General features: G+C 39.9%; 1 protein-coding gene across 3 annotated transcripts in view; it reads left to right on the top strand.

Moving 5' to 3' along the window:
* zcchc7 (zinc finger, CCHC domain containing 7) overlaps positions 1-27,506 on the top strand; it is a 73,863-nt gene that overhangs the window by 31,741 nt on the left and 14,616 nt on the right. For all 3 annotated transcript variants that reach the window (XM_038301665.1, XM_038301666.1, XM_038301667.1), the window contains 4 exons: positions 12,184-12,248; positions 12,550-12,687; positions 12,766-12,936; positions 16,936-16,971. In XM_038301665.1, the coding sequence (XP_038157593.1) occupies positions 12,184-12,248; positions 12,550-12,687; positions 12,766-12,936; positions 16,936-16,971 (410 nt within the window). The remainder of the gene's footprint in view (positions 1-12,183; positions 12,249-12,549; positions 12,688-12,765; positions 12,937-16,935; positions 16,972-27,506) is intronic.

Raw genomic sequence — 27,506 nt, 5'->3', positions numbered from 1 at the left:
ACCGGGGCCAAAGATCCCTCGGAAAAATAACCCTCTCGACGTGCCCAACCTGCCCGATAATGGAGCGCTCTGTGAAATGGTTTAGATTAACCAGCTCCGTTTATCTCGCCTCCTGCAACCCCCACACCCCCCCCTGTATAATAACAAAAATAACAATCATGAAAATTCTATCTGCCTCCCAGCCCCCATCAGCCTGCTCGCCTCTCTGCCCTCCCACCCTCTGCCTAGCTCGATCCCGCAGGAGGAAATTCATCAAAATGAAATTGAGGTTGCAACTCAGTGGTTTTATTAAAATATATTTGCCCCTCACAGACGACAACAGACTGCTTGTTTGTGTTTTGGTGCCAAAAACAAAAGGGGCAGCGGGAAAGGTATTGTCATTGTTTTACTGGAGTCGGGTTTTTTGTCTCCTTACAAAAAGCATGACTTTGAACGATTCAAAAATGCACACTTGTTGATTATTAGCTGGTTTTTGCGAGATTGTATAAACTCCACTTACTTATCTTTTGATAGTTTAAATCAAACCATGTTTGTGGACTTCTGTTTAACGGAGCAAAATAGTCATTTTAATAAAATGTCAAGCTAATAGCACTACATGGTATTTCCTTTTTCTGTGCCTTTAGCCTTAATTAACCTTTAGCCTTTATTAATGTTATCTAATAAATTGTAGAACACGTAACTTCGCTTGAAGGTTTCCGCAGCTTTTTTTAAAACCGGAAATCTACTGCTATAAAAAAGATAAGGTCTTTTTATAAGCTCTTCATGAAGAGCTGCAGTACTTTTAAAGATCCATTGGTGACGTGTCATATGGAAACTTTTCTGATAAATGAATGAGCAGATTAAGCTCCACCCGGTTTTTCTTCAGCGAAACACCTTTCATAGCGTTTCTTTTATCTGTTTTAAGAAGCTTTTAAACAGGGATTTTAAAATTTAGTCGAACTAAAGGCAGAAATGTGAAAAGCTATTTTAAAAGAAACCAGATACTAAGTCTTGTCTGCATTTGTTGAGGCTGATTGAGAGTAAGGGTTTCAGCTGCTAACAGGAAGGCTAAAGCCGGGCATATACTGTGCGATATTTTCAATCGTCGCACGAAGCTACGGATCAAACTGTACGACGAAACTGCAGGGTTTAAATGTTTACAGCTCACAATGCATATTCTCACACTGTGCGGCCCGACACTCTAATGCGACCTTTACGAAGGCCGACTGAATATCAAACATGTTTGATTTTCTCCAGACCTTACGATTCTTTATTGGGAGGTGGTCTTGAGAGGCTAATCGCCCCGTTACCCCCTGTATCCTACACGACGGAGGACACACGATCAGGCTGAAACTCGGCCCAATCGAAAAATTCTCGCACGACTGGGAAATCGTCCTGAAAGGGGCAAAAAAAAATAGTGTACGTTCGACTTAAGTGGCCAAAACATAATTTAAACGCTGCTATATTTTCTTACATTATACCTTCTAAAGATAAATCAGGATCAACCCAAATCTGCATCGGCTGGTCAAAGCTTGTGTATCAGCCACAATCCATCTATCTATTTCTGATTTAAAACTATGGTGTTGTAGCTCATGTTATGTAGTGGGTACATGATGTCCTGGCCAAATAAAAAAGAACATCTTGGCAACCTGTTTCCATTGGTATTGAAATTTTAATGTAATATTTAACTGCGACTCAATTTAGGAAGGAACAACCCCAACAGAACATGTTTAAGGTACATGAGCTAAACTCATCTTCAGATCATAGTCTTCCATTAAAAATTCATGTCTCTTAAGAGTGATGATCCATGCCACATTTTTCAGAGCATGCATTGTCAAATCTGGCCTGATTGGGTTAATAAAAACTCAGATTATCAGCAGACAGATGAACATAATTTGAATGCTTCAGATTAATAATCATGGCTAAACACACAGTGAACGGATATTAAAAAGACTCAGCGACTTCCTGTCTTCCATCAGACCTGCAGATATGTGCTGGCTCGGCTCTGGATGGCTTTGGATCTGGTTTATTTGCACACGCACAAGTGCACACATGACGCCACTTTTACTTTTCTTGGCATTCTTTGGTCTCTGTTGTTGTGTACCCTGATTGGACCATGTGGTTGCCATGCGGTTGCCAGGCCGCGCCCCTGCTGTGTGGTAATTGGTGTCTATGGTGTTGCCGCGTGGCGACGGAGGTTTGATTGACAGGTTTGGCCACCTGCCCTGCCCTGGCTGCCAACACGGTGTGGAAGGGGGCGAAGAGGGAAAAGGGGAGGTGGCACAGGCGAGCAGAGGGTGAGCGCTCGACATGTCACAGGGGGAAGCGTGGTGGGGGGGCTTGCATATCACATCGTTAGCTGCACTGAAGTATGTTTGACGTACAAAGTGGAGCCTAGATTGGAAAGTCGCTCACAAAAAGCACATCACCCTCAGTGTCATATTGTCACCCACAAACCTGAATGGGTATAAATTCTCAAGTTGGTTGATCATTTGCATTTTTTGCATCAGTTTAAAAACCGCATTTGATATGATCATGACAGACTTTTGATCGTTTAACACAAAGTAAGTAGCTACAAAAATATAGTTTAAATAGGCTGTGCATAAAGAGATGTAATTAAATGTAAAACACATGGTTTAAGTTTAGTAATTTGCAGATTGCTTTATTTTGATAATTTATAATAGCTACTTGATAATATAACCTCACCTTTAAGATTGTTCTACTGCTCTTAAAAGGTTCCATTCTATAGATTGTGTCTGATTTGGTGTGTTTTAGTTTTTTTTTTTTGGTGAATTTTTTAAAAATATTTTTAGCTATGTTTCATACTACTAGACACATGATTCGAAATTTCTTTTTTCTGGTTTGTGGTATGATATTAAACAGAGGTTTTTGAAAAGTTTTAAAATCAGACAATGTTCCGTACTGTTTATTGGGTCCCAGAGGGTCCTGCAGATTTTCTACCTCCCTCCCCCACATGTTTTTTTGCACTGCTGGGCACCTTTTATAGACGACTACAGTTTCATGTCTTTACCACTGTTTTGAGTTATCTCTGCTTATGTAACTAAAATTATTTGAATGGTATTTGGTGAAAAAATGTGGTGCGTTAAGCTACAAGCGAACATGCCTTTAAAGAAGCAGACTGCAGGCTAGCAACCTGCCTGCCTGATGAACCGACCATCTAATACCAGTTCACTCGACTTCTAATATTCTTTGCACTATGCCTTTGGCAGCTCTTCTTAAACTTAAATGTTGTCTTTTTTATATTTTTGGTCAAGAATAGATTATGCATCGGCATGAAAATGACAAAAATGAAATGGTATTTTAGCATTTAGCTGGAATGATCAACATACTATTTTAGCAATGATAAGCTTTTTGATTGTTTTGAATTTTTTCTAAGATAATGAGATGTATTGAAGCTGTGTTATATATATTTCCTTCTGATTATTACATCAGAAGGAAATATAACATGTTTGAAGAGATAAAACAAAATTGGTTTCAGTTTGTGTGCAACATCAAAATGTAGGCATCATATCACACAAACGTCTAAAAACTTTCAATAACTGTTTATTTTAGCTTTTTGTTCTATTTCTTTTGTTAAAATATCTTTTATATAAATATATGATTTATTCCATTACATGGGAGACAGGATTCCATCCTTTGGATCATAATTTAATTTGCAGTTTTATGTTAAGGGCATGTCATCATGCTCTGCATCCTGATAATATATTTATCCAGTTAAGGGCTCTTTCTTTTCTCTTGACGTCCGCAACAAACCTGGAATTCTCTAATGAGACATTAAAGCTCAGGGAGGGTAATGAGGCCTTAGTGGTGGTGGGAAAAAAAGAGAATAGCAAGGGACGTTTAGTCTAATTGAAATTGACACTTTAAATGCTTCAGAGTGTCATAATGGCTTGTTTATATAATGCTGTGTGGCTCTACCGCCTTCTCAAACCACCTCTCAATGTGAAGATAGAAACATGATTACCGTTACTTATTTTTCCTAAAAGAAGAAAAAGCTGTACTGGTCAAAAACCAAAAGTCCAAATGAATACATTTCTGTATTCTTTAATAGATGTCCTGCTTAAAAGAACATTGAACATCTCAGATATTTTGTTCTGTTTTTGGATTTTCGTAGATTTTTTGTATCGTCAAATGAATCTCCATTTCTATATCTGTGTAAACAAGTTTTACATTGCAAGTCATTGAAAGAAATCAGTACTTGTATTTAACAGTAATGGGTAGGAAAAACTGCCATTAAGCATCTTTAAATCTTTTAAATCTCTATAGCTACACATTTTGGCCTGTTATTTTTTTCAATTTAATTTGTTTTCCAGAATCTAAAGCATATTTAAGCATACTGTAGACTTTAACTAGGCCACTTTATCATTTGTTGATTTAATTTTAGACATTAAAGGAGCTCAGCAAACTTTTTGCTTTGCGCTCCTCTGGTGATGAGATTAAAATAACACTAGTGTTGTAAATGCGCATGAGAGGAGAGAAAAAGCACCGCAGTCTGTGACTGCAATTATGGAGCATTTTTTGCATATTGTCTTCTGAGGAGAGAAAGATAGAAATATTGAACTCATTTTGAACTCAGCAACTTGCCTTTTAAGCATAAAGAGAGCCAACTGTAAGTCCTTTATCATTTCCAGGTCAGATCTATCCCCCTTCATTTGTTGATCAGTCTCAATAATTTTTTTTTTGTTGCACTAGACACAACTTTTATTTTCTTCCTCTTATATTGGTCTGGTGGGGTTTGAGGTCTTGTTGCAGCTGTTTTTGAATCCATCTTCAGAATTAGTTGCCCATGGTCTCTAACTAATGGGTCCATGGCAGTGGGAGTGTCAGCAAAGTAGCCAGGTGAAAGAAAACACGCAGTGCGTCACTCAAACACAAACACACAGGGAGTCTGACCCAAATCACGCTCGTCAACTGAGTACCGGAGCCTAAAGAGGCAACAGCTGTAAATGGAGGAAAACTAAATTTACATGCTTGGAAATTGTAATTCAGTTGGACTTGTCTGTGTGCATGTCACCATGGCACCAGTCTCAACTTATCGCTAGTCTGCAGAAGATTTCTCCAAAATTGTACGAGGACATTAAGATGTTTTATTTTGCAAAAGTAAAACATCACTACTATACCTTTGAGTTGGTTTTTGTCAGTGAATCTTGGTTTGGACCTTTCTGCCTCCTTTCCTTTGTGACTCCTGGTCTTATCATTGTTCTTTTTCATCTTGCTCATTCACTTTTTTCCTGCTGTTTTACAATATTTTGGATTGTCTAATCTGACTGAGAGAGGAAGCCTGCATAGAAGGAGGTGATGTTGTTTTGTTCTCACACACTCCCACACACCCTCCCTATTGTCATGTATACCGTTGCTAATCCTGCCATGTTGCTTCAGTATCAAACATAACCTCTGTTTGGGGTGAAAGGCCGCTGTTTTACCCCCCGTTTGTGAGACTGTGTGTGTGTGAACGTACGCTAAATGTTGGATTGGGTTGGTATGCCTGGTTAAGTGCCAGGATGGGAGAGTGGGATTCTTATGAGCTGGGTCAATCCAAGGAAACTGATTTTGAGGGAATAAACTGAACATAGGTGAGCTTTAGCTTACGGTCAGTTGTTTTTTTCTTTTCGCCCTTGGTTTGTCAGACTTAAACCATCCTGTCTGAACCTCATCCCATTTGTGTGTGCGTGTCACCCCAGGAGACCCAGCCGTTCATGGTTCATTAGCCACACGTACACTTCCGTTCTGCTCTCGCTGGTAAAAGGGGCAGCTTCACACCCACACGTACGCGAGCACACACGCAATTCCTGTTTTGTTTAGTTCTGCCGGCTCTGATGAACAGGCACGCAGCCTCCTCCCCTCTCCTCCTTGTCTTCTAGTAATCAGGATACCTCTGAGACAGACAGGTAGCATCTGTCGCTTTCTCTCCCCTGCTCCGGCCCTCCCTCGGTTTCTGCGTCTCCCTCTCTTCCGTGCCATTGTGCTGCATTACCCTTGACGATGGATTGATGAGATAATGAAGGAGTTACCCCGCTGAAATACTCAACTGAAGTCCCAGAAAGTGTTCTGTAATGGATTTACAAACATTTAAAGGCATTTTTTTGCTTAGCAAGCTGACCGCTGACAGCGTCTTTACCTTTATGAGGTGTTGGCAACAACCTTAACGTCAAAGATCTCTGCTCGAAGATCGCTGCCTCCCCGTTACATCTGCTGAAATTGAGCAGTTGCAGTCGACACGGCAGAGGCCTCTTGTGAGTCTGTTCAGCTGCTCGAAGAAGAAGCTGCCATCTGCTTTTTCAGCTCCAGACTCCTTCATATCTGCCGGGCCACGACGGAGCGAGGCTGTGATGGTTTGGTTTTGAAATGGGGGCCTCCTGCTTGATTAGCATATTTTACCCTGTGTAGAGACAACAGATCCACACCAACCCACCCACCCACTCCTCTCCTTTCCTTTGCTTTCCTTCTCCTTCACCCCTCCACCCATGTGTTTGATTCCTCGGCCGTGACAAAGAGCTTCACCCTTTATCCACGTGTGTGTGTGTGTTGGCTCGGTAAGATGGGGGTGGCCTTTAGATTAAGGGAAAGCTTCCTGCTCTTTATTTGGGGAGTCCCTCTGGGAGACGCCTAAGGAACGACTTTCGTTGAGTCACCACCGCCTACTTACATTCACACATACACACATGCACTTCAGATCTCGCACACACACACCTCACCCCTGCTCTTTTTTTCAAGCTGCCCATTGACTGGGCACTGGTTGTTGTATAACACCAGCTAACCGTGCAAAGACACACATGTCCCACTGAGGCCCCCTAGTTTGCTCTCAGTATCTTAGCATTAGAAGTCCTCTCTTCTCTTACCTTGATGTTAACTAACAGGAAGAAGCTTATGGAGGCAATAATGCAGATATCCCACAAATTAACAGAACTTAACCTGATGTGACGCGTAAGTCAGGTTATTGAGCGGTTTCATGCTGGGAGGTAAATATCACCTCAAGTCTGCTTGGTTATAGTAGGCATTTATTTTTAATGATTTAAGGTTTAAATGAAACCCCCATTTAGCCTTAAGTGTATAACATAGTTTTACAGTACAGTTCTGAAAAAATCTTATAGTAAAAGTTAATAAAATTTAACAGCACCCTGCATAAACGATCTAGAAATGAGTCAAAAACCCTTAATTTGAGTAAGTAAATAAGATGATTTGCCAATGCAATGAGTATGTTTACCCTTAAAATAAGATAACTGGATAAAATGCACCTGAAATAAGAAAATGCAATTGTTTTGCCTTATTTTAAATATAAATTGTTTTGTTCCATTGGGAAACTGTTTCACTGACCTCCTCAACTCAAGAAAAAATGCCCTTATTTTAAGAAAAAGTAACATACTTAGCTTTGGAGTTTTTTTCCCGTACAGGGGCATCATAATTGGAAAATCATCTATTTCTTGATGCATTATGCATTTCAATTCAAAAACTCTTATTTTAAAGCTTTAGCACATTCAGTGGAATATTTCAAGCATTTACTTCTGTTAATTACGATTATTTTAGAAAAAAAATCCAGTTTCACTTTCCTTTAATGTTGGAATGTTGCACAAGACGAATGCAGAAAGACTTCTTCTGCCAGAGTTGATCAGACCATCATATGTTTCTATGTTGGCGTTGTCCTGAGGATCCCCTTATGGAGGAGTCTTAAACTCCAACAGTTTATTGGTAAAGAAGCCGGCTGTTCAAAGTGCTGTATCGAAACGATTTTAAGGGGAAATTGGATGGAAGGAAAAAGCTTGATAAAAAAAAAAAAAGAAGTTTTAAAGCAGCACAAGGGACACAAAAAATGCAGCCTGGAAAGTTATTGGTAGAGCATGGATTACCTCCAGATGGAGGACATGGCCTTCAACTCGGCTCCATTCTTTGTGTCAATTCTTCCCTTATATCTGCCCAGAACCAGGAGACACTCTGCAAAGGAAAAGATGAAGGGGAAAAAAAATACATAAAAAAAAAAGTCTTGCAAATTTAGGTATGAAAAACTGCATTATTTTTGTAATAAATACTTCTGAGGTGTGTTAGGATTACCTTTTTCTCTCTTTATAATCGAAATATGTAAATGAAGGATTACAGGAGAAATAATCCAACATATGAAACCAGGATGAAGAGAATGAATTTGGACTCGTTTCTCTTCTAAAGTCTCTGTATAACACAGCGTAAAACATTTTGCATAAATGAAACATTTTTTTAAGTCTGTTTAAACCATCTTCATCTGAATGAAGTTCTGGGAGGAAAAACAGCCTCATCATTAGAAGGCCTGTGGGATTATGGGTGAAAAATGTATCACGATTATGCCTTTCATGTCAGTCAATAACAATAACTCCTGATTTATTTTTTACGCATTTGAAATACGCACCAGAAAGACGAAAAACTACATTCAAACTGTAACCCTAGTTCTATTTTCTGGTAACCTTTGACCTTTAAGAAGAGGCCAGCTCTACCACCGACCTTACTTAGTTTGGCCGTGAGAGGTTAGGAGGGTAAAGTGTTTCTGTAGATTTAATGATCTTTTCTAACACATGTATTTTCTAGAGATATCTACCAGATCTGTATTGTGATATAGAGGATTAGGGTTAACCCTAACCAAGCTATAATTATTAGGCTGTACATTGTCACATAATTTAATCATCTTAAATGATTGCTGTGAAAGATTCTGCCATTTTTGGAAAGGAGTGACCCTGAAAAGCTGAACAGCGAATCCTCATCAATGCTGCGTTAACATGACTCTTTCAAAATAAAACCTCATTTTTTTTTTGGTTTACAGTTTAGTCACTTATAGAGAACAGCCCATTCTTTGTCTGATTTTAAATTAAGTGCAGCATGAAGGTGTCATTAAAAGATTGATTTCTTTCTTGTCATTTTTTTCTCTTTTGGAGGAAATTCTTGTGGACTTAAAGCAGGAAAATTGTTTCTTTCTAGAAGAGAAGGTATCAAGTGTTCTGCTGCTCTTTAAAACTTAAATGCAACATTTTTAAGGCGGTTTTCATTATCTCAAGTTGATCAACTATTTTACTTTGGGAAAAGAGTGACAACGCTTGGATTTTAGTTATTGTGATGGTGTCTGTGTGTATATTTGGAGGTGAAGGTCGTGGCAGAAAGGAGCCCCATCCAAACAGCAGCCATTTTAATTTGTTTGACAGGGAAGAGAGGTGATAACCTCCCTCTGCAGCCGCTCACCCGGGGAAGAGGGAGGGAGGAAGGGGGTTAGAAAACAAGGAGAGGAAGCAAAAGCAAAGGAAGGAGGGCTGAGCTGCATAGCGATAAGGGGGCTGGATAGAGGGAATCTGAAAGAGGACTGGAGGAGAGAAAGGTGGAAAGGAGAGTGTAATATTTGATTATGGCTCAAGGCTGTGTGTTTATCCAAAGGCTAAAGACTGTCAACCAGCTAATCGCAGGGGTCGATGTGTGTGGGTGTGTCCGTGCGCCTCAAAGCATGTGTGGGTCATTGCTTATGGGCGCATCATTTATGCCGACTACACGTGTCTGCGTGTTTGCACTCGCCTGTACGTTAGGATCTCTGGATGTCGGTTACAGTTCTGTGGGCCTGAGGAGGATACGGCGCTCTCCCTCAGGGTGCTGTTAGCGCCACTCTCATACAGATGTGCCAGGCTGCCACTGTGTCAGTTTCACTGTGGGTATACGTGTGTGTGTCCTCTGTCACAGGAAGCACAAGTCATCCCACAGGATTAAGAGTCTAACAGGGTTGCTTGGTTTTGTGGACTTAATATGTCCTGGAAAATTTTCCTGAGATGTTTACTGCTATTTTTTAAGGTATATTATTGTTAGAAAATTCACATGAATTGTCTGACATAAAAAAAGGTTAATCTCTTTTCCTCTGATACCCTGAGACAAAATCTTGTGCAACCAGAAATCCCAAAATTTAATCTCAGTATTTATCCAGCTATTCTGTAAAAGACATAAAAGTAATGTTTAATCCATTGTGCAAAATTTGAAAGGTTGTTGCACAATTTTCCCATTGTGCACACCTCAACAAACATGCTGGACTGGGAGAAAATGAATCAGAGCAGTGGAAAAGAGGCCAGTGCTTCCTCTGGAGGGGCGGCAGAGATCCTCCACTCAGGCTGAAGAATCTTAGTCCTGCACTGCACACATACAGGTGCTGGTCATAAAATTAGAATATCATGAAAAAGTAGATTGATTTCAGTAATTCCATTTAAAAAGTGAAACTTGTATATTATATTCATACATTACATACAAACTCATATATTTCAGATGTTTATTTTGTTTAATTTTGATGATTACAAATGACAACAAATGAAAATCTCAAATTCATCATATCAGAAAATTAGAATATTGTGAAAAGGTTCAAAATTGATGGCCCCTGGTGCCACACTCTAATCAGCTAATTAACTCAAACCACCTGCAAAAGCCTTTAAATGGTCTTTCAGTCTAGTTCTATAGGCTACACAATCATGGGGAAGACTGCTGACTTGACAGTTGTCCAAAAGACGACCATCGACACCTTGCACAAGGAGGGCAAGACACAAAAGGTCATCGCTAAAGAGGCTGGCTGTTCACAGAGCTCAGTGTCCAAGCACATTAATAGAGAGGCGAAGGGAAGGAAAAGATGTGGTCGAAAAAAGTGTACAAGCAAGAGAGATAACCGCACCCTGGAGAGGATTGTGAAACAAAACCCCTTCAAAAATGTGGGGGAGATTCACAAAGAGTGGACTGCAGCTGGAGTGAGTGCTTCAAGAACCACCACACACAGACGTATGAAAGACATGGGTTTCTGCTGTCGCATTCCTTGTGTCAAGCCACTCATGAACCACAGACAGCGTCAGAAGCGTCTTGCCTGGGCTAAAGAGAAACAGGACTGGACTGCTGGTGAGTGGTCCAAAGTCATGTTCTCTGATGAAAGTAAATTTTGCATTTCCTTTGGAAATCAAGGTCCCAGAGTCTGGAGGAAAAGAAGAGAGGCACTTCATCCACGTTGCTTGAAGTCCAGTGTAAAGTTTCCACAGTCAGTGATGGGTTGGGGTGCCATGTCATCTGCTGGTGTTGGTCCATTGTGTTTTCTGAGGTCCAGGGTCAACGCAGCCACATACCAGGAAGTTTTAGAGCACTTCATGCTTCCTGCAGCTGACCAACTTTTTGGAGATGCAGATTTCATTTTCCAACAGGACTTGGCACCTGCACACAGTGCCAAAGCTACCAGTACCTGGTTGAAGGACCATGGTATCCCTGTTCTTAATTGGCCAGCAAACTCTCCTGACCTTAACCCCATAGAAAATCTATGGGGTATTGTGAAGAAGAAGATGCAATACACCAGACCCAACAATTCAGAAGAGCTAAAAGCCACTATTAGAGCAACCTGGGCTATCATAACACCTGAGCAGTGCCACAGACTGATCGACTCCATGCCACGCCGCATTGCTGCAGTAATACAGGCCAAAGGAGGCCCAACTAAATACTGAGTGCTGTACATGCTCATACTTTTCATGTTCATACTTTTCAGTTGGCCAACATTTCTATAAATCCTTTGTTTTTATTGGTCTTCAGTAATATTCTAATTTTCTGATATGATGAATTTGAGATTTTCATTTGTTGTCATTTGTAATCATCAAAATTAAACAAAATAAACATCTGAAATATATGAGTTTGTATGTAATGTATGAATATAATATACAAGTTTCACTTTTTAAATGGAATTACTGAAATCAATCTACTTTTTCATGATATTCTAATTTTATGACCAGCACCTGTATGGTCTACATGGAGGAGCAGCAAGGAGAAGAAAACCATGAGACGTCCTTGTTATATGATAGCGATTAGATGGAAATCCGAGGCATGGATTTGCCCTCATGTTGAACCTGCCCCCTAAATGAAGCTGCAATGAAAAGATTTAGATTTCTGCCTACTTTTGTATTAGAATGACCTGGTCAGCTTGCTAAATTTTTTTCTGCCAAACTGATTTATTAAACCCTCTTCACAGATGCTTTCCATTAAATCTTGCTGAGTTTGACCCATTTTGAAATGAGCAAAGCTGGTATAATACATCCAATGACGGCAACGAAATGTGTTTTTGACTTGGAAGAAACACATTCTTTTAAAATGAAATGTACACATTACATTTTATGTTAGAATATACAATGAGTATTAAAGGTTTTTACTGTATGTAATTTGCATTTTTTCTTTTATTAGATGCTGAGGAAGAAGAAGAAGAAGAAGAAGGAGGAAGTTGGATTGTTTCAGAGAAAGATAAAGAGGTAGGTGCTGATAGCCAAACGAAAGTCTATCTACTTTCATAGTTATTTTAGACTAATTTTGTTTTCTTAAAACTGGTTTTATTTTTCTTTTAGTTTGCATTTCTAATACTCCTGTTTAGAGCCTCTCAATCAGATCTCTTCCCAGTTTTTTTGTCTTCTATTCCAAAAAAGAGCTTTTAAATCAAACATTTGGGTCTAATCATAAAAAATATAATAAAATGGCCAAACCATCAGAAATCTTCTCTTGCTGTTACCATTATGGCCACAGCATAAGCTCAGTAAAGCACTCTGACTGTTTCAGGCTCAGATCTTTAACAAAGGCCGTGGTCCCAGGACTTTCCTGCAGCGTCCGTCCAGCAGATACTACACTGGGAAGAGTGTCCACTGTAGAAACTGCAACAAGACAGGACATCTCTCCAAGAACTGCCCTGACCCTAAAGTGAGTTTACACCATTGCACCGTAGGACGACCATCTGGTAAAAGTAAACGTACAAACTGCTGTGTTCTTTGTCTGCAGAAGTTGACGCCTTGCTTTCTTTGTGGGACAACGGATCACCTGGCCAGTCAGTGTCCTAATAAGCACTGCAATAACTGTGGCCAGCCTGGACACCTCTTCAACTCCTGCAGCGAGAGAGCTTATTGGCACAAACAGTGCCATCGCTGCAGCATGAGGGGACACTTCATTGATGTGAGTTTAGGACCAGAGTCGTCATCCTTTCAGTTTTCTCATGGAGTTTTTAAACTTCTACTAAAGTTGTCTGTTTCTTTGTTTTTTGTTTATCACCTAACAAAAGATCAGAGACGCATGAAGGAACTGCAGATTCACAGCTTTTGGGACTTTTATAAGAGTATTAAAGCTTTAGTGAAATAAATTGGGTTAAATGATTTGGTGTCAGCTTGAGATCAAAAAACAGCTTCCAAACATGACCGGCACTTAAACAGGGAATATTAACATTTGTGGTCAAACAATTGCAGCTTTCTGGCTGTTCACTGATCACTGCCTTTTAGAGAACTTGACACTGTCGGGTAGAGCTAGACAATAATTAAATAATGATATAAAACGTGAAATAAATTCATTCAAAAACTGTGATAACGGCATTGGTTACATGAGTGAACACGTACATCACAGACAAGGGGCCTGAGCTCTGAAGCTGTAATACTGTGCTGCTAAGCTTCATGGCGTAGTTTTAGCTACAAAATGATGACCTGACCGAACGTTCCCATTCTGAATTACTGGTCTCTGCAAATGTCTCCAACTTTAGAGAAAGAGATTGTTGCATGTAGACCTTGAATAAAAGATTTTGCGCAGCTGAAGTTACAAGCAGGGGAGCAGAGCCTTCAAATAAGAGGAGAGCACAAGCTTTTCACTGCTGTCAGGGAGCCGCCCTGTGACATTATGTGTGAATGGATTTTTTTTTTTTTTGACTGAACTGATCCTTTCTGAGATGAAGTTTTATGTATTTTTTTTATATTTGCGCTTTTTATTTAAAAATATTGTTTCCCATACAAGTATACAAACCGATTTTACATTTTTTGGGGGGGTTTTTTCTTTCCAAACACAGCATCCAACAGAATCTGCACATATATTCTGTACATGTATTGAACTGTAAGCAAACTATTTACAGTCTGTAACTCTATAAGGGTACCCAAACCCACAATATTAACCGACAAAGTCTGATCTCCATGGTGAAATAAAACCTCGCCAATTTTCCCAATAATTTTTTAATTTTCCAAAATCAAATCCTGGGGTTTATTTAGTTTTTACTAAAGATGAGAAGTACAAAATAAACTAAGCTTTAATAAAAAATAAAACGAACACAATGAGTCAAGACAAGGCCAGGGACGTATGAGTGAGACGGAGAGAGGGAGAAATCTAAAATGAACAAACAGACTAACAACTCATCGAAGTATATGTAGATAACAGATAACAAAAAAAAAAGAAAATGAACGTTGGGGCCCATTCATCGGTGCACTTTTAATTTCAATGCGTTTTTCTAAAATAGTTCTTCCAGTTTGCATATGTGATGCCTTAAAGGAATAGTACACCCAAAACATGATTAGCCTTCATTTTCTACTCACCCCCATGCTGAACAAAACTCTGGAGTACTTTTTTGATATCTCAAATGCATCTGGAGATCTGGGAGGCTTCTTGCTGTCTGCTGACATTCAAATAATGGAGGTCTATGGCGCCCGAGACAGAAAGGTCCACAAAAGTCCACAAAAACTTGTCAATATTCCTCCATACTGCTCGTCCAATGTAATCCAAGTGTCCTGAGTGGGTAGCATCCAGAATTTACTCGAAACGAAGTCATTTAGAACGTTTTAGAGCCTAAACAGTAGTGTATAGGATTTCCTAATAGCGCCCCCATGCGCGCTCGCGATTCTACGGAAGCCGGCAGACCAAACCAGAGCATTCAGCTCGGCAAAGAACTCATGCTCTTCCTCAACACTGAGGTCCTCAGACATTTTTCTTTCGTTGTTTCTTTCTTTGCACAGGTAAACAGCACATTTCTTCTTCTACGCTTGCATTATCGGCAGAGCAGACGCTGAATGCGCACTTTCTTCCGGTTTGGTCTGCCGGCTTCCGTAGAATCGTGAGCGCGCATGGGGGCGCTATTAGGAAATCCTATACACTACTGTTTATGCTCTAAAAACATTCTAAATGACTTCGTTTCGAGTAAATTCTGGATGCTACCCACTCAGGACACTTGGATTACATTGGACGAGCAGTATGGAGGAATATTGACACGTTTTTTGTGGACTTTTATGGACCTTTCTGTCTCGGGCGCCATGGACCTCCATTATTTGAATGTCAGCAGACAGCAAGAAGCCTCCCAGATCTCCAGATGCATTTGAGATATCAAAAAAGTACTCCAGAGTGTTGTTCAGCATGGAGGTGAGTAGAAAATGAAGGCTAATCATGTTTTGGGTGTACTATTCCTTTAAAGCAGACTGAACAGATTCTACATGCATTAGACATCTTAACTTTGTAGTTTTAAAATATTTTTTGTATTTTTATCACCTATCCTGTTCTCAATGCCTTTGACCTCCCTGTGGTCACAGGTGGGCTCAGATCAGATTCAAGTCAGACCATTTTTACAACGCTCACATTGCTTCCTGTCAGGAAAAAAAGGTTAGAGACTGTTAAAATTGTACTGTGGAAATGATTTAGAGCCTGTTTATATAAATACACACCCTTAAACATAGATAAGCATTTTAACGCACACAGACTCCGCTGTCGTCCTTTTAATGAGTGACCAGAGGTCACTCATGTGTCTGTTCACAGTAATTGATGCACTTAGGTAATAACAGTTTAGTTAGGTCCTTGTATTCCAGCTGTTTGCGAGCGTCACGACTGAAGGATGCATTTACAGACCATCGATGACAATGATCACAGGGCCGTGTTTATTAGCTGGTCCATTTTGACGGCAACACTACAGCAGGAAGTAGTGAATGGAAGGAGCAGTATGCGGCCACCCTCCTTTTCCTCCTCCCTCTCGCTCTCTCTCTTCGTCAGTCAGTCAGTCATGTACTGTGCTGTGTGTAATGGATGAGTAACCAGGTGAACACCACAGGGAGAGGGTACACCAGGACACACACCATCCAATTCTCTCTTTCTCTCTCTGACCCTTATCCATTTCCTCTCATCCTCTGTTTCAGATCCGTCTGTTTATCTGGCTCCTCTCACCTTTTCTGCACATCTCTCCATAAACAACACAAAAAGCCCAAAGACGCCCTGTGATAAAATTACCTCTCACTTGAGATGCACAACTTTTCCCTTTCCTTTTCTTTTCTGCCTCCACTTACACTCACAAATTACACTGAGCGCATTAGTGTGTCTGTTTTGGAGAGAAGAGGAGTCAAGTCTCAGTCCCCTGGGCCTTTCTGTGTCTCTCATTAAAGACAGACGGTTGATGGAGCGCGAGTGTGTCGCTCTCCTCGCCTGTCGCCCTCGACAACAGCACACTACCCCGGCGGTTCGGAGGGATGGAACAAATAGGAGGGGTTGAGGGGGGGTTGAAAGAAAAAGCTAAATTAAAGGAGGAAAAGACACAGCTGTAGAAATTAATGCAAGTTCTCCTGCCTTTCAGTCCTGATTCCTCCTCATAAGAGGCCATAGTCTCCATTTAAAATCCTTATTTAATGTGAATTCATTTAGCATAGATTCTATTGAGGAATCTAGTTTGGCAGTGAGCAAATTAAGATCAGCCTTTTTCACAGAGCATGCCTGAATCTGAATGACGTCTTCAATCTGCCTCTCACTCAGTAGGTACGTAAGTAGATAAATCGCGCTGCCTGCGGCGACTTTGGCATTTTCAATTTCCCCGCGGGAAGCAGCAGTGGCTGGTAAAGGTTGTCGGGAGGCTCATGGGGAACATAATGCTTTCTCCACACCAGCAACCAAACAAGCAGCTGCCTTACTGTCTGTTAGTTACTGATGACATACGAGACGCCCATACAGGAAAGACAATCTGAGACGCTTTAGGGAAAGATGAGGGAAGAGAATAAGATATAAACGTTTTTTTTTTTTTTCAGTGTCCTCTCTGCTTGTTACTCAGGATCTCTCTGCTTTCCTCAGTCATGTGACCCATTAGAACATCAGACCAGTCTCTGTGTATGCCTATGGAAACACTGGGTGTCAGTTTTTGTGTGCTCTGACTTTAAACTTTTCTTCATCTCCTTCCAGGCTTGTCCAGAGATATGGAGACAGTACCACATCACAGTGAGTGACTTTCTTACATAATTCAATACTGTCAGACTCCTCTGTCCTCCAATCTTCACCTGAGCTGCGTTTAACCTATGCATGTGGTTTGCTCTACAGTTTGGAGAAAGAACTTTAAAAAAACAACCATATTTCTTGTATTTTGTAAACGGAGGCAGACATGGAGCAAGCACACTTAGATTATCAACAAAAACATGTTTTAAAACTAATATAAAGTATACATTCATGGCACACAGAGTGATTATTAGCTGGTTTTACTTCCATCTGGTAAAAGCTGAGAAATTTTTTTTTTCAGAAAATAAAATTTAATGTAAGACTTATAAATAAATACTACAAAAGGTGCTAAAAGGCACCTCCATATTCTGTATGGGTTTGGCTCTCCTGTTGCGGCCTAGTATGCAGTGGCGCCACCCTAGCCTGGGTGCCATTCCGAACTTAGTCCCGCCCACAAGGTTTGAGTTCGGGGAAGTTCGGTCTGGCTCTGCTCCATAGTAGCGCGAGTATTATCGCCCACTGTCAGGCGATCCAATCAAATTGTCAGGGCGGGCTTTATACGATGATGGACAGATGATCAAGAGTAACGTAATCAACCACGTGACCAAAGCGCGCTTGGGTGACAACAATAATGGCTGCCGCTGGAGAGTTTGGGTGAGTAGATTCTGCTATTAGGTCTGTTCTAGAAGATATCGACAGCAAATTAATTTTAAAAGAGGAACAGAGAAAGCGATCAAGTCTCATCTTCTTATTCTAGGCGTGCAACTGCACGGTTTGATTTTTGTGGACAACAACTATGCCTCGCTTAAGATACGTCACGCACTCCGTTGCTCTTATTGGTTGTAGGTCTATCCAATTGAGTGCAGAGGCATTTTTTTTCCTGGTTCGTTCGAAACACGCCCCATAATCACAGCTCTATGGAGCAGCATCAGACTCATATTCTGACTAGAATTGAGTCGGACTACGTCAGGCTAGCGCCACCCCGCTCCCCAGTGTAAATTGTAGTAGCATCAGTTTATCATTTTACCCCTTTATGCTCAGCCAGCGACATAACATTTAAAAAAAATCGCACATTAAACCAAGAGATAAATAGCTGCTTACTTAAGTCTTTATGATTATTCTACAGGCAGGTTTATCACAATAGTAGATTGAAACCCTTAAATTATGGCTTTTAGTTTCAGCATGCCACCCCAAGATTTTTAGTGGCCCCATCTGGCCACCCCTATGAAACATTTGTGGAGGCACAACTGCTGGCATGGCAGCTACAGCCTCTGGATCTACTGAGGTGCAAGCTGCGCTTATCTACGTTGATGGCGGAGTCTGTTGTCTGTCCTTTACTCTACAGGGCCTTTAATGGGGTTCTGGTGAGGCCAGTTTAGCACAGTAACACCTTGGTAACTGAACATGAAGCTTTGACAGTCTGGGTTGGATCCAAGTCCAAGAAAGATGCATGATGCAGGCGCCCTGATTTTAAAGGGAGCCCAGGGAATATACCTCTATTATTATTTGGTTCATAGTGGCCTAGTTCATGAATGTGAATGTCTGGTGGCTCTTAAAGCTGTGTCTCCAGCTGCAGTTCATGGTTTGTGAATCTCTGTCCCATGCTTGAATGGGCCTTACTTCACAATCCTAAGTCAGTGGCTGATTGTGGACTTTTTTCCCCTACCTCACCTTTTCCTTCCACTTACGGTAACTTTTCATTTAAGTTTGGATAAAGAAGGTGTAAATGACTAGTGGTGGAGGGGTGTCAATGATTGCTAGACTTTTCTAAAGACAACAGTCTTCCCTATGGCTGTGTAGAACATTACATTTCTAAAATCCCATTTCATTGTTCATGTTTTTGGAGTAAATAAGTGCGATACAAACCTGCAAGCAGAATCCAAAAATAACTGTTTTCCAAGTGATTTAACTTGTTGACAATATAATCTATTGAAATAACCTGCATTCAATCCACAGAACGTCTGTTTATATTTGCTCAAAATATTATGGATTGTTTTATTATTTACAAGATATAAAACCGTATTATGCATTATATTTTAAAGGCAACCATTGTTTTGTCCATAAGCCCATTAACTAAAGACCAATTTGCAGATGTTCTTCCTATTTAGCTTTTAAAAAATAACATTTTGTTCCCAAATTATAAATTAAGCCCTATTTAAAGGCAGTAGTAATATAATTTTTTTGGAGAAATACACAAATAACCACACAGTAACCCCTAGTTATGTTATTTAGAAGCACTTTGCTGAGTTTTATTGGAAAGATTTAGCATTACTGTGATTGTTCACCACCTTAATAGCAAAGTAAGAACCTTCATATGTGCCACATCAGTGCTTAAGGGATCAAGTAACAAAGAGGTCTAAAGTCAGGTAACGTTTGACATTTTCCCAGGCTTTTGAACAACTTAAAATGTAATAGAGTAGGAAATAGAAAACCATGAGAAGTCCTGTCTCCAGTTTGCAGCAAGCTATGTTGGAAACCCTGAAAACCGTCAGTAAAACCCAAATATGATAAATGAACATGTTTACCTGCCTGATAAATCATCACAATCAAATAGAGAAACATGGAGGTAGACGCATCATCAGGCAGATGTACTTTGATCAATGTAGAGTTTAAAGGAAGATAGAGGAAGCTAAACATATTTAGTCCTACACATTTAACTGGTGTTGGTGACTGGAGGAATGGTTCACCTTCCAGCAAGACAGCCACACATTCAGAAGGGTTTTTAACAAAGCAAATCATTTTCAGTCAGAGATGCACAAATTCAAGGGACTTTTTTTGTTAAAGGTTTAGCGGAGGATGTTCTTTTTCTGGGTTGATCATCTAAATAAGTGGTCCACCTAATTGTCATCCTGGTGATATGTTTACGTAAGGCCATCCTATGTGCTAGTCCCCATTTTCACTTACCAGTGGTGAGTCTAAGCTAGTAGAAAAATTGCAAATCTTCCTTTGGAAAGTAATCTTGTATGAGTGATGCAACTTTTAAATAGAGCATGCACAAGGAGAAATGGGCTTATCCACGTTCTCGCACTCGTCAAATAGGCGTTCCCTCTCGGGAGCGGCCACAGGGTTGCCTATGTGCATCTTTTTCTGAAGTGGGGAGGGCGGATCTTTTCAAATATTGGTGAAAATCCTCCACTATACCTTTAAGAAATGTTAATATTTTTCAATAATCCTCAGTCGTTTTAGCTTGAACCATTTTGATTTGAAGAACTTATTCCATTAATTGTATAAAACCACTCTTTTCAGAACGTTCAATTTATTTATTTTTTTTTTCCAAAGTGAAATTTTTTATTCCATCATTTATATCTTTGTGTCTGTCTATAAAATAACATAAAAGTTAATCAGAGTTAAGCCTGTAACTTTTAGCAGGTGAAGGCTAAAAGTTCTATGAATTCTTCAGAAAAGCCAGGTAGTTCTTACTGCAGCCGTCCCAATTAAAGCAGAGAGCAGGGCGGTGATGGTGGATGGGCAGACTAAGCCAGCAGCTTTCTGAAGCCTGAGCTTCATAAAGCCAGTGGCACTGGTCTAATAAGAGAGGAAACAAGTCACAGCTAACCACCTTAGCACGATGGAAACAACCAAGGATTCCCCGTATAGTGACGTTTAAACAAACAATTTGACATCTCTGATCTGTGCATGAGTATAACGTTTGAAACAAAAAGAGGTTTGGGATTTAAGATTTTTTTTTAAAATAAGGTCATTAGTTTTGATAAATTTCCAAGAAGTTAGAAGAAAATATGCATTTTTCACTTAAAAAATATGGAGAAAATCGGAGGAACCCCATCATCTGTGGGTGTTGTAAAAAAGTTTGAGAGTTAAAAACTGTCACAGAGACAAGGGCCACATGTCAGCAAAAAGTTATTTGCTCTTCTCTGTGTGTCTGTGTGTGTGCTTCCCAAATTTAAAAAGATAACTAGTTTTCCTGGCTCGCTGTCAGTGTGTGGGGGTGTGTTTGTATGTGTGCGCATCTGAGCGAGGGGGTGATATAGACCTCAGCCTAAGAGAAAAGAGCAGCTTGTTTGTCAATTAAAAGACGTGATAAAGCATGAAATGGGCTGCCAGCACCACGCGGGACGAGGGGAGCGGGGAAGACGGAAGAAGAGTGTGTGTTTTGCATACATCTTGGCGTGCACTTTGCATGGTTGTGTGTGTTCGGGGAGGTCTGTCACTCTCCTCTATGGAGATTAATTAGCAGGGGCTGTCTAATGAAAAGGCAGCATCGTTAGCGCCGGGGCGGCTCGGCGGGAGAGACGGAGTGAAAAAAAAAGGAGGAAGGCGGAGGGAACGGGACGGAGAAGTTCCAGGGGAGACGCTGGCAGACAGGACGGGAGCCCGGTTTAATGGTTGCTCGTGTTTAAAAGAAAGAGATTTAGCTTCACTTGGAGCCACGGGGCAGAGGGGACGGGGCCGAAGAAAGTCTCCATCATTTTCGTCCAAGAAGCCACTCCTGTGTGTGTGTGGGTGTGTGTCTTTCTGTGTGTGTGAGAGATGCTGTGCTTTAACGGGTGGAGGATTGTGACCCAGGTCTAATTGAAGTATTTAAGCCATTTAAGCACTGGGAACAGAAGGTCGTTACAGATCCAAACTGGCATGGGGGTTAGGGGCCCCGTGCAGACACAACCACACTTCCACACATGCATACAGAGGGCTCCTTCTGTTTAAGACAGCCTCATTTTATTCATGATGCTGCTTATGACCCTGAACTCCCCAATGTGAGAAGGTGTGTGTGTGTGTGCGTGTCTGAATGTGTGTGTTCGCTTTGGGAGATGTGGCTCTGTCACCTTCCGCTGGGCTCAGCCAGGTGTGAAAAGGCATTCTGTCAGACCTCCCTGCTACCGGGTCCATTTATCCGTCCTTCTTTGGTGTATGTGTGTGTGTGTATGTGTGTCTGCATGTGCTCGGCCCGTTTATCTTCCGTGAGTGTATGTGTTGTCTGCCTGCACCTGGCCATCAACTAACAAACTCCTCCAAACCCCTCAGTATAGACCACAATGCCCAGGGGCATTTACTGAGAAACTACGATGCTGACACACATGGACACACACAAGCATGCCGGCACGTCCAAATATAAAGAGCGGTAAATGGAGTTAAAAGAAAAGCCGCAACATTTTCATCACGTCTGTCTGAGAGAGCTCTGAACGCTGATGTTTAGTCAAAAAAGGAGCTTTCTTATTAAAGAACAGCTTGATTTCAATATCTTTTATGGACTGCCTCTGTTTTTCACTAACCCCCACACATAAACATGGCTGCAGATGGCCTGGTTTTACTTCTGTCTTTTTCTGTGCACCTTTTACATAGTGAGGGCTGCAGACTTTTTCTTCTCTAGCTATTTTCCTTCCCACAGAAAATTGTGAAACAGATAAAGCTGCCCAATACGCCGCCACTTCTGCAGGTTTTCACGTCCAACACAGAAGGTTTGAAGTTGATGCCTTTGGTGCTGTATGCTAACTGAACAGGTCCTACTGTGTGATCGCCTCCTCTATATTTGCAGTGTCTGCAGGTCAAATGCAAAATGAGCAAAAAGGAGGTTCATAAATGCTGGATTGTGTCGCTTTTGAAGGATATTTGAACGTTGAGAATGGAAACTATAATTAAATGTAAACATGATGCAACGATTAATAAGTTTGTATTAAGAGCACAAAGTTAACCCAAAGAAATGATGCTAAGAAACCAGGTTTATTTAGAACTGTATTTTGGTGGCTGTATGATAACCTTTAGTAAAAAATACTCTGAATTCGCACTAGTAGAAACATTCCTAAAATCAAAAATGGTTTGGTTTGGTTTTTAATTGAAAAGCAGCAATTATTCACTACTGCTACTTGATTGATTTCTTTTATTAATCTCACGTGCTTGTCCAAAAAAGGTCTTATTTATACTTCAGTACTTTGATTCCAAATAAAGTTGTTTGCTCAAACAAAGTAACCTTTTTTATCAAGATTTAATGTTACTAGCATCTTTAAGTAAACATATCCCTCAAAATATTATTTTAGAGTTATCGATTATATTATATTACTCCAGCTGTCTGCTGACATGATGAAGTCAGCTGTTTATCGTTACACCGAATAGCCTAGCCTCTTAGCTTCTGTTTGATCTTTAAATTGGAAGGGATTTGGTTATTGAGCAATTAACTGTTATTATTCCCAAATCAAAAACTGAACACTTCGCTCCATTAACAGGACAAATAAAGCACCAACAAACCTCTTTTGGAGTGAAGAAAGGTATCGAGAATTTATTAACTAAGTTTTGATAAATTAGCAATTACTGTTGAAGAATTCAACCCAGATTTGATATGTTTCAGTGTTGGAGATTTTAAAACAGACCTGAACTCATTTTATCCACATGTCAAAAAAAAAAAAAAAAAAAAGCCATAAAATTGGACCTTTACTAACTTTCTTAATCATAGGCCAACATCTATCTGCACGTTGTCCATGCAGATAACAATAGAACGACTGCAGAGTTTATAGAGTCATGTTTTTTATCTGCATATCATAAATATAAATAAAAAAATATGGAAGAGTCTAAAGATGTATTTACACACATCCCATCACTGGGAGCATTGTGTGCGTTTGTGTGTGTGTACCTGTCTAGCCCTCAGAGTGAGGACCAGTTTTCCAATATCACCATCAGATTGAGGACCAGCTGTTGCAAAGTGAGGACATTTTGCTGGTCCCCACAAGCTATTTTGCTAATAGTTAGGTACAGGGCCGTGCAGAGACCACTAAAGGGGCAGGTGCTCAAAAAAAAAAAGGGCACATCTTATCGCATTTTAGGACAGAATATTAACAAAGTCACATAGCTTTCAGAGTTTAATGAACAATGATAAATTACAAAATTGTGAGACATACAATCAAAGCTAAGGGAAATCTCTACATAGAACATAGAACTATGCATATGTAAAATATTTTATTAGTAATTTCTTTCTGCAGGTCTATTTTCTTATAGGAAAGTATTACAATATTCAAACCTGCAATTTAGCCAAAGATGAAAATCAGAGCTGGACCACCAGACATATTTTGTCTTTACAGAATTAAACTGTTAAAAATGCATACAAGGGCACAATGCAACCTTTTAGTGTACTGTAATCTATAAAAAAGAATGTCTGCCTGGTTTGCTGTACTGACAGTGGAGATGGAGACGGTCCATTCAGAAAAGCAGAGCTGCTGCATCAAACTTTAACGTGGAACTGCAGAAAAAAAAGAACAAAACAAACATTTTATTAATGCATGTCACCATGAGAAAAGCCTACTCTGTTTGTGTCTTAGTGTATTTTGTAAGTACCTATATACATTTCCTTTAATCTTTACTCTTCGTTTTTTCTTGTCAGTTTCTCTTTTCTTTTTTTCCTCATTGTCTCATCTTTTCTGTGTTGAGTGACGGTCAATGTCTTATTTATTTCAGTCTCTTGCCTTTCTTTGTCCCCCAAACTAAATCCAAGATTATGATCCAAAAACTTATTTTCCGTCATGGTGATTTAACTGTTTAAAAACAAATTTCCATCTTTTAAGCATTTTTGCTATTTTTGTTCTCTTTTGTTCACAGCAGCAGTTTTCTGTTAGCCATGTCTTTAAAAATGTTAACCTCACTGTGAATGACTGGCACATCCTTCTCGATTGCCAACAAAAGAAGGTCTGACAACCGATCCTCCTTGCATAAGCTGCGCAGTTTTGTTTTCACCAGCTTCATACATTATATCTATCATATATCTATCATGGTAGTTCTGGATGAGTTCTCCTTTAAGATACATTTACCTAACGCTAGAATAAATGCAATGTACATGATGCAGCAAAGGAAATAAGAAAATCAGACATATATCCATTATGGAGATGATAGGTTTTTGACGGGCGATGTGCCCCTATTGCATAAGTAATACTGAAGAATGTCCTACTATCATTAACGACACAGGGAAGCTTTTTAGTTATCTTGCTTTGCTAGCAAAGTCATTAGCTAGCAGCTAGCTCATAGCACAAGAAGAACAGCCTAATGTCTGTATGATGAAAATACTGAATCGATAGATAAGAACAGCTTTTCCTCACCTGGCTGTCTCCTCCCGCTCAGTAGTTCTTCAGAGAAAGGAGCGCCGCGTCCTATACTTTCCTCCGTTTAAACCGCTACTCTTTGCTAAAGTAGAGAAATTATACAACGTTCAAAGTTTTCCGTTGTCTGACTAGTAGGAAGCCTACTCCAGTATTTTCACCAAAAATTATGTTTTTTAATTCACAAAAAAACTGTTCTGTAATCATTACAGAACAGTTTTTTGTGAATTAAAAAACATAATTTTCAATGTAAAAGACTAAAAGCACAGAGTAAACAGTGTTTTTTTGATCAAACAATACTGCATCATCCATGGGGCTCATTTGGTTTCACTTACATCTCTATTCAGGTTGACATTGGAGAGGCGGTGCAGACTGAAGACATAGCCATCCGTCTGATCATGGTTGATCTTGCTTAGGGCCAAATGAGCAGCGGCCACAGTGTAATGTGGAATATTCGCTACCTTTAGCTCCGCAGTTAGCCGCCTTATCTGACTGTGCGAGAGGCAAGTGCGTCGTCACCGGCAAAAGGTCAAAGGTAACAATGTGATCGGAGGGCTTATTGTATTGTTTTTCTTGCCAAAAAAAACATAATAATAATAATAATTTCAGTACATGTGTCAAATAAAAAAAAATAAAAAAAATAAAAAAAAAAAAAAAAAAAAAGGGACCAAAAGGGCACATTGGGATCATGGAGCAAAAGGGGCAGGTGCTCAAGCCCCCTTAGCCCCCCCCTCTGCACGTGCCTGGTTAGGTATAAGGCCCTCAATTGGGTAAGGGTGAGGTATGCATTGATAATGGTTAGTTTTAGGGTTAGGGCATAGAAAGGGTTGAAAATGACTGAAAATCAATGGAAGTCAATGTCAACGATCCTCACTACTATAGCAGAACAAGTATGTGTGTGTGTGTATGGGGTGTTTTTGGTGGGGGGTTGGCTGGGTGAGCAAAGGGACCTATTTGACATTTGCAGGTTTTGCATGATGAATCATTTTTGAGGACTATTTAAAAAACAAAAACTACGATTTTGATGCCATAATTTTTAAAATCACAAGCTGATAAATAACTTGTAAAAATACAAGATTGAAAGTTGATTGACACTATAGAAGTTTTCCCTTTTATGACATTTAAAGTAGAATCAAGTGAATTCCTTCCTGTAATTTGACGTTTTTTTTTTTTTTTAAACAAAGGGAATTGATTCATGGTTAGATGGTTTGCAATTACTAAGTGTATTTTTTAGTAGCCTGCTATCTGTCTTCCAGAAAGCACGTCATGATTACACTGTTTGAGTAGCTTTGTCCTTTTTAGACAAAAGCGCCTCCTCTGGTAGCGGGAGGAAGTGGGAGCTCTTTTAAATTTTTTTGGAAATCTGAACATGGCTTCATCGGATATTGTCTGCCTCTTTTTGGTGTGTTTTTGTGAGCTGCATGGCAGTGAGAAGGTGTAGATAGAGATGAGAAGGGAATGGAGGACAGAGTGTATTAAAGCACTGGACAGAGACATGGAGAGCGAGTGTGAGCACAGAACCTCTGATTGGTACAGGTATGTCTGCGTGTAGACATTGATTGGCCGCTGTTTAGATAGCGGCGCTGACACCTGTACGCCGGTGTTTATCGATCGGCAGCTTTGCCGACTGTAGTGTGTGTTTATTGAGCGGATTTTCTCATCATGCTCCTATCGGGGTGGGTGTGTATTGATCTTTTCCTGAGGGACAGGTGTGGATGTGTGTAATGTCACCTTTCTTGAGTGGGAAAAAAAAAAACTCTCTGCTGCCCGACTTTGAAATAAAGGTGCTTGAAGTCTCCTCTTCCTACCTGACTGCCCTTCAGTCACCTCATCATTCACAGTGTTTTACCTTTTCAATACGTTTCTGTCTCGGTAGACATGTTCTACTCACACATGCCCATTGTTAGGCCAAGGTGGGAACATTCTGTCCCTTAAATCCTCTTATATCCACTCAAAGAAAGTACAGTTAACTTCCTAATAGGGGTTAGGGATTCCCAGTGACACAGAAGACTCCTTTAGGTCATTAATTTAAAACACTTGACTCAAAGCTAGTTTGGTCATTTTGCTTTCTTTATGGGGGTTCGATAGGAATGAAGGAAAGGGGACTTTAGAGTGTTACGTTGTTTTAAAATGTCAGTATTTCAATAATGTTTTAAGATTATAAAGATTGGGTAAGCCTCCCTTTCATACATTTTTGTATGGCCAGGTTTTCCTCAGACAAAGCTACTTCCATTTCTTACCCTTAAACTATTCAAATACACAAGGCATTCAGTATTATCTATTTATATTTAGTTTTTTTTTTAATGAATTGGTAAAACATTTTCCTAAAACCGTTTAACTCTTAGCTTTAATTTTAATCTGATCCTGAAATTCTACAAACTATAAACTTTTAAGCTTTTATAATTGAAAATAAATATATATTAACCTTCTGATTGTAGATATTGTTTGTAAATTATATATATCTATATATATCTATATATTTTTTTGTTATATACCATGTGGAAGCAG

Source organism: Cyprinodon tularosa, unplaced genomic scaffold, assembly GCF_016077235.1.
Source record: "Cyprinodon tularosa strain WSP-4 unplaced genomic scaffold, ASM1607723v1 ctg470, whole genome shotgun sequence".
Classification (NCBI taxonomy): Eukaryota; Metazoa; Chordata; class Actinopteri; order Cyprinodontiformes; family Cyprinodontidae; genus Cyprinodon; species Cyprinodon tularosa.
The sequence above is the reverse complement of the archived record's forward strand: the minus strand, read 5'-3'. Positions and strand labels throughout refer to the sequence as shown.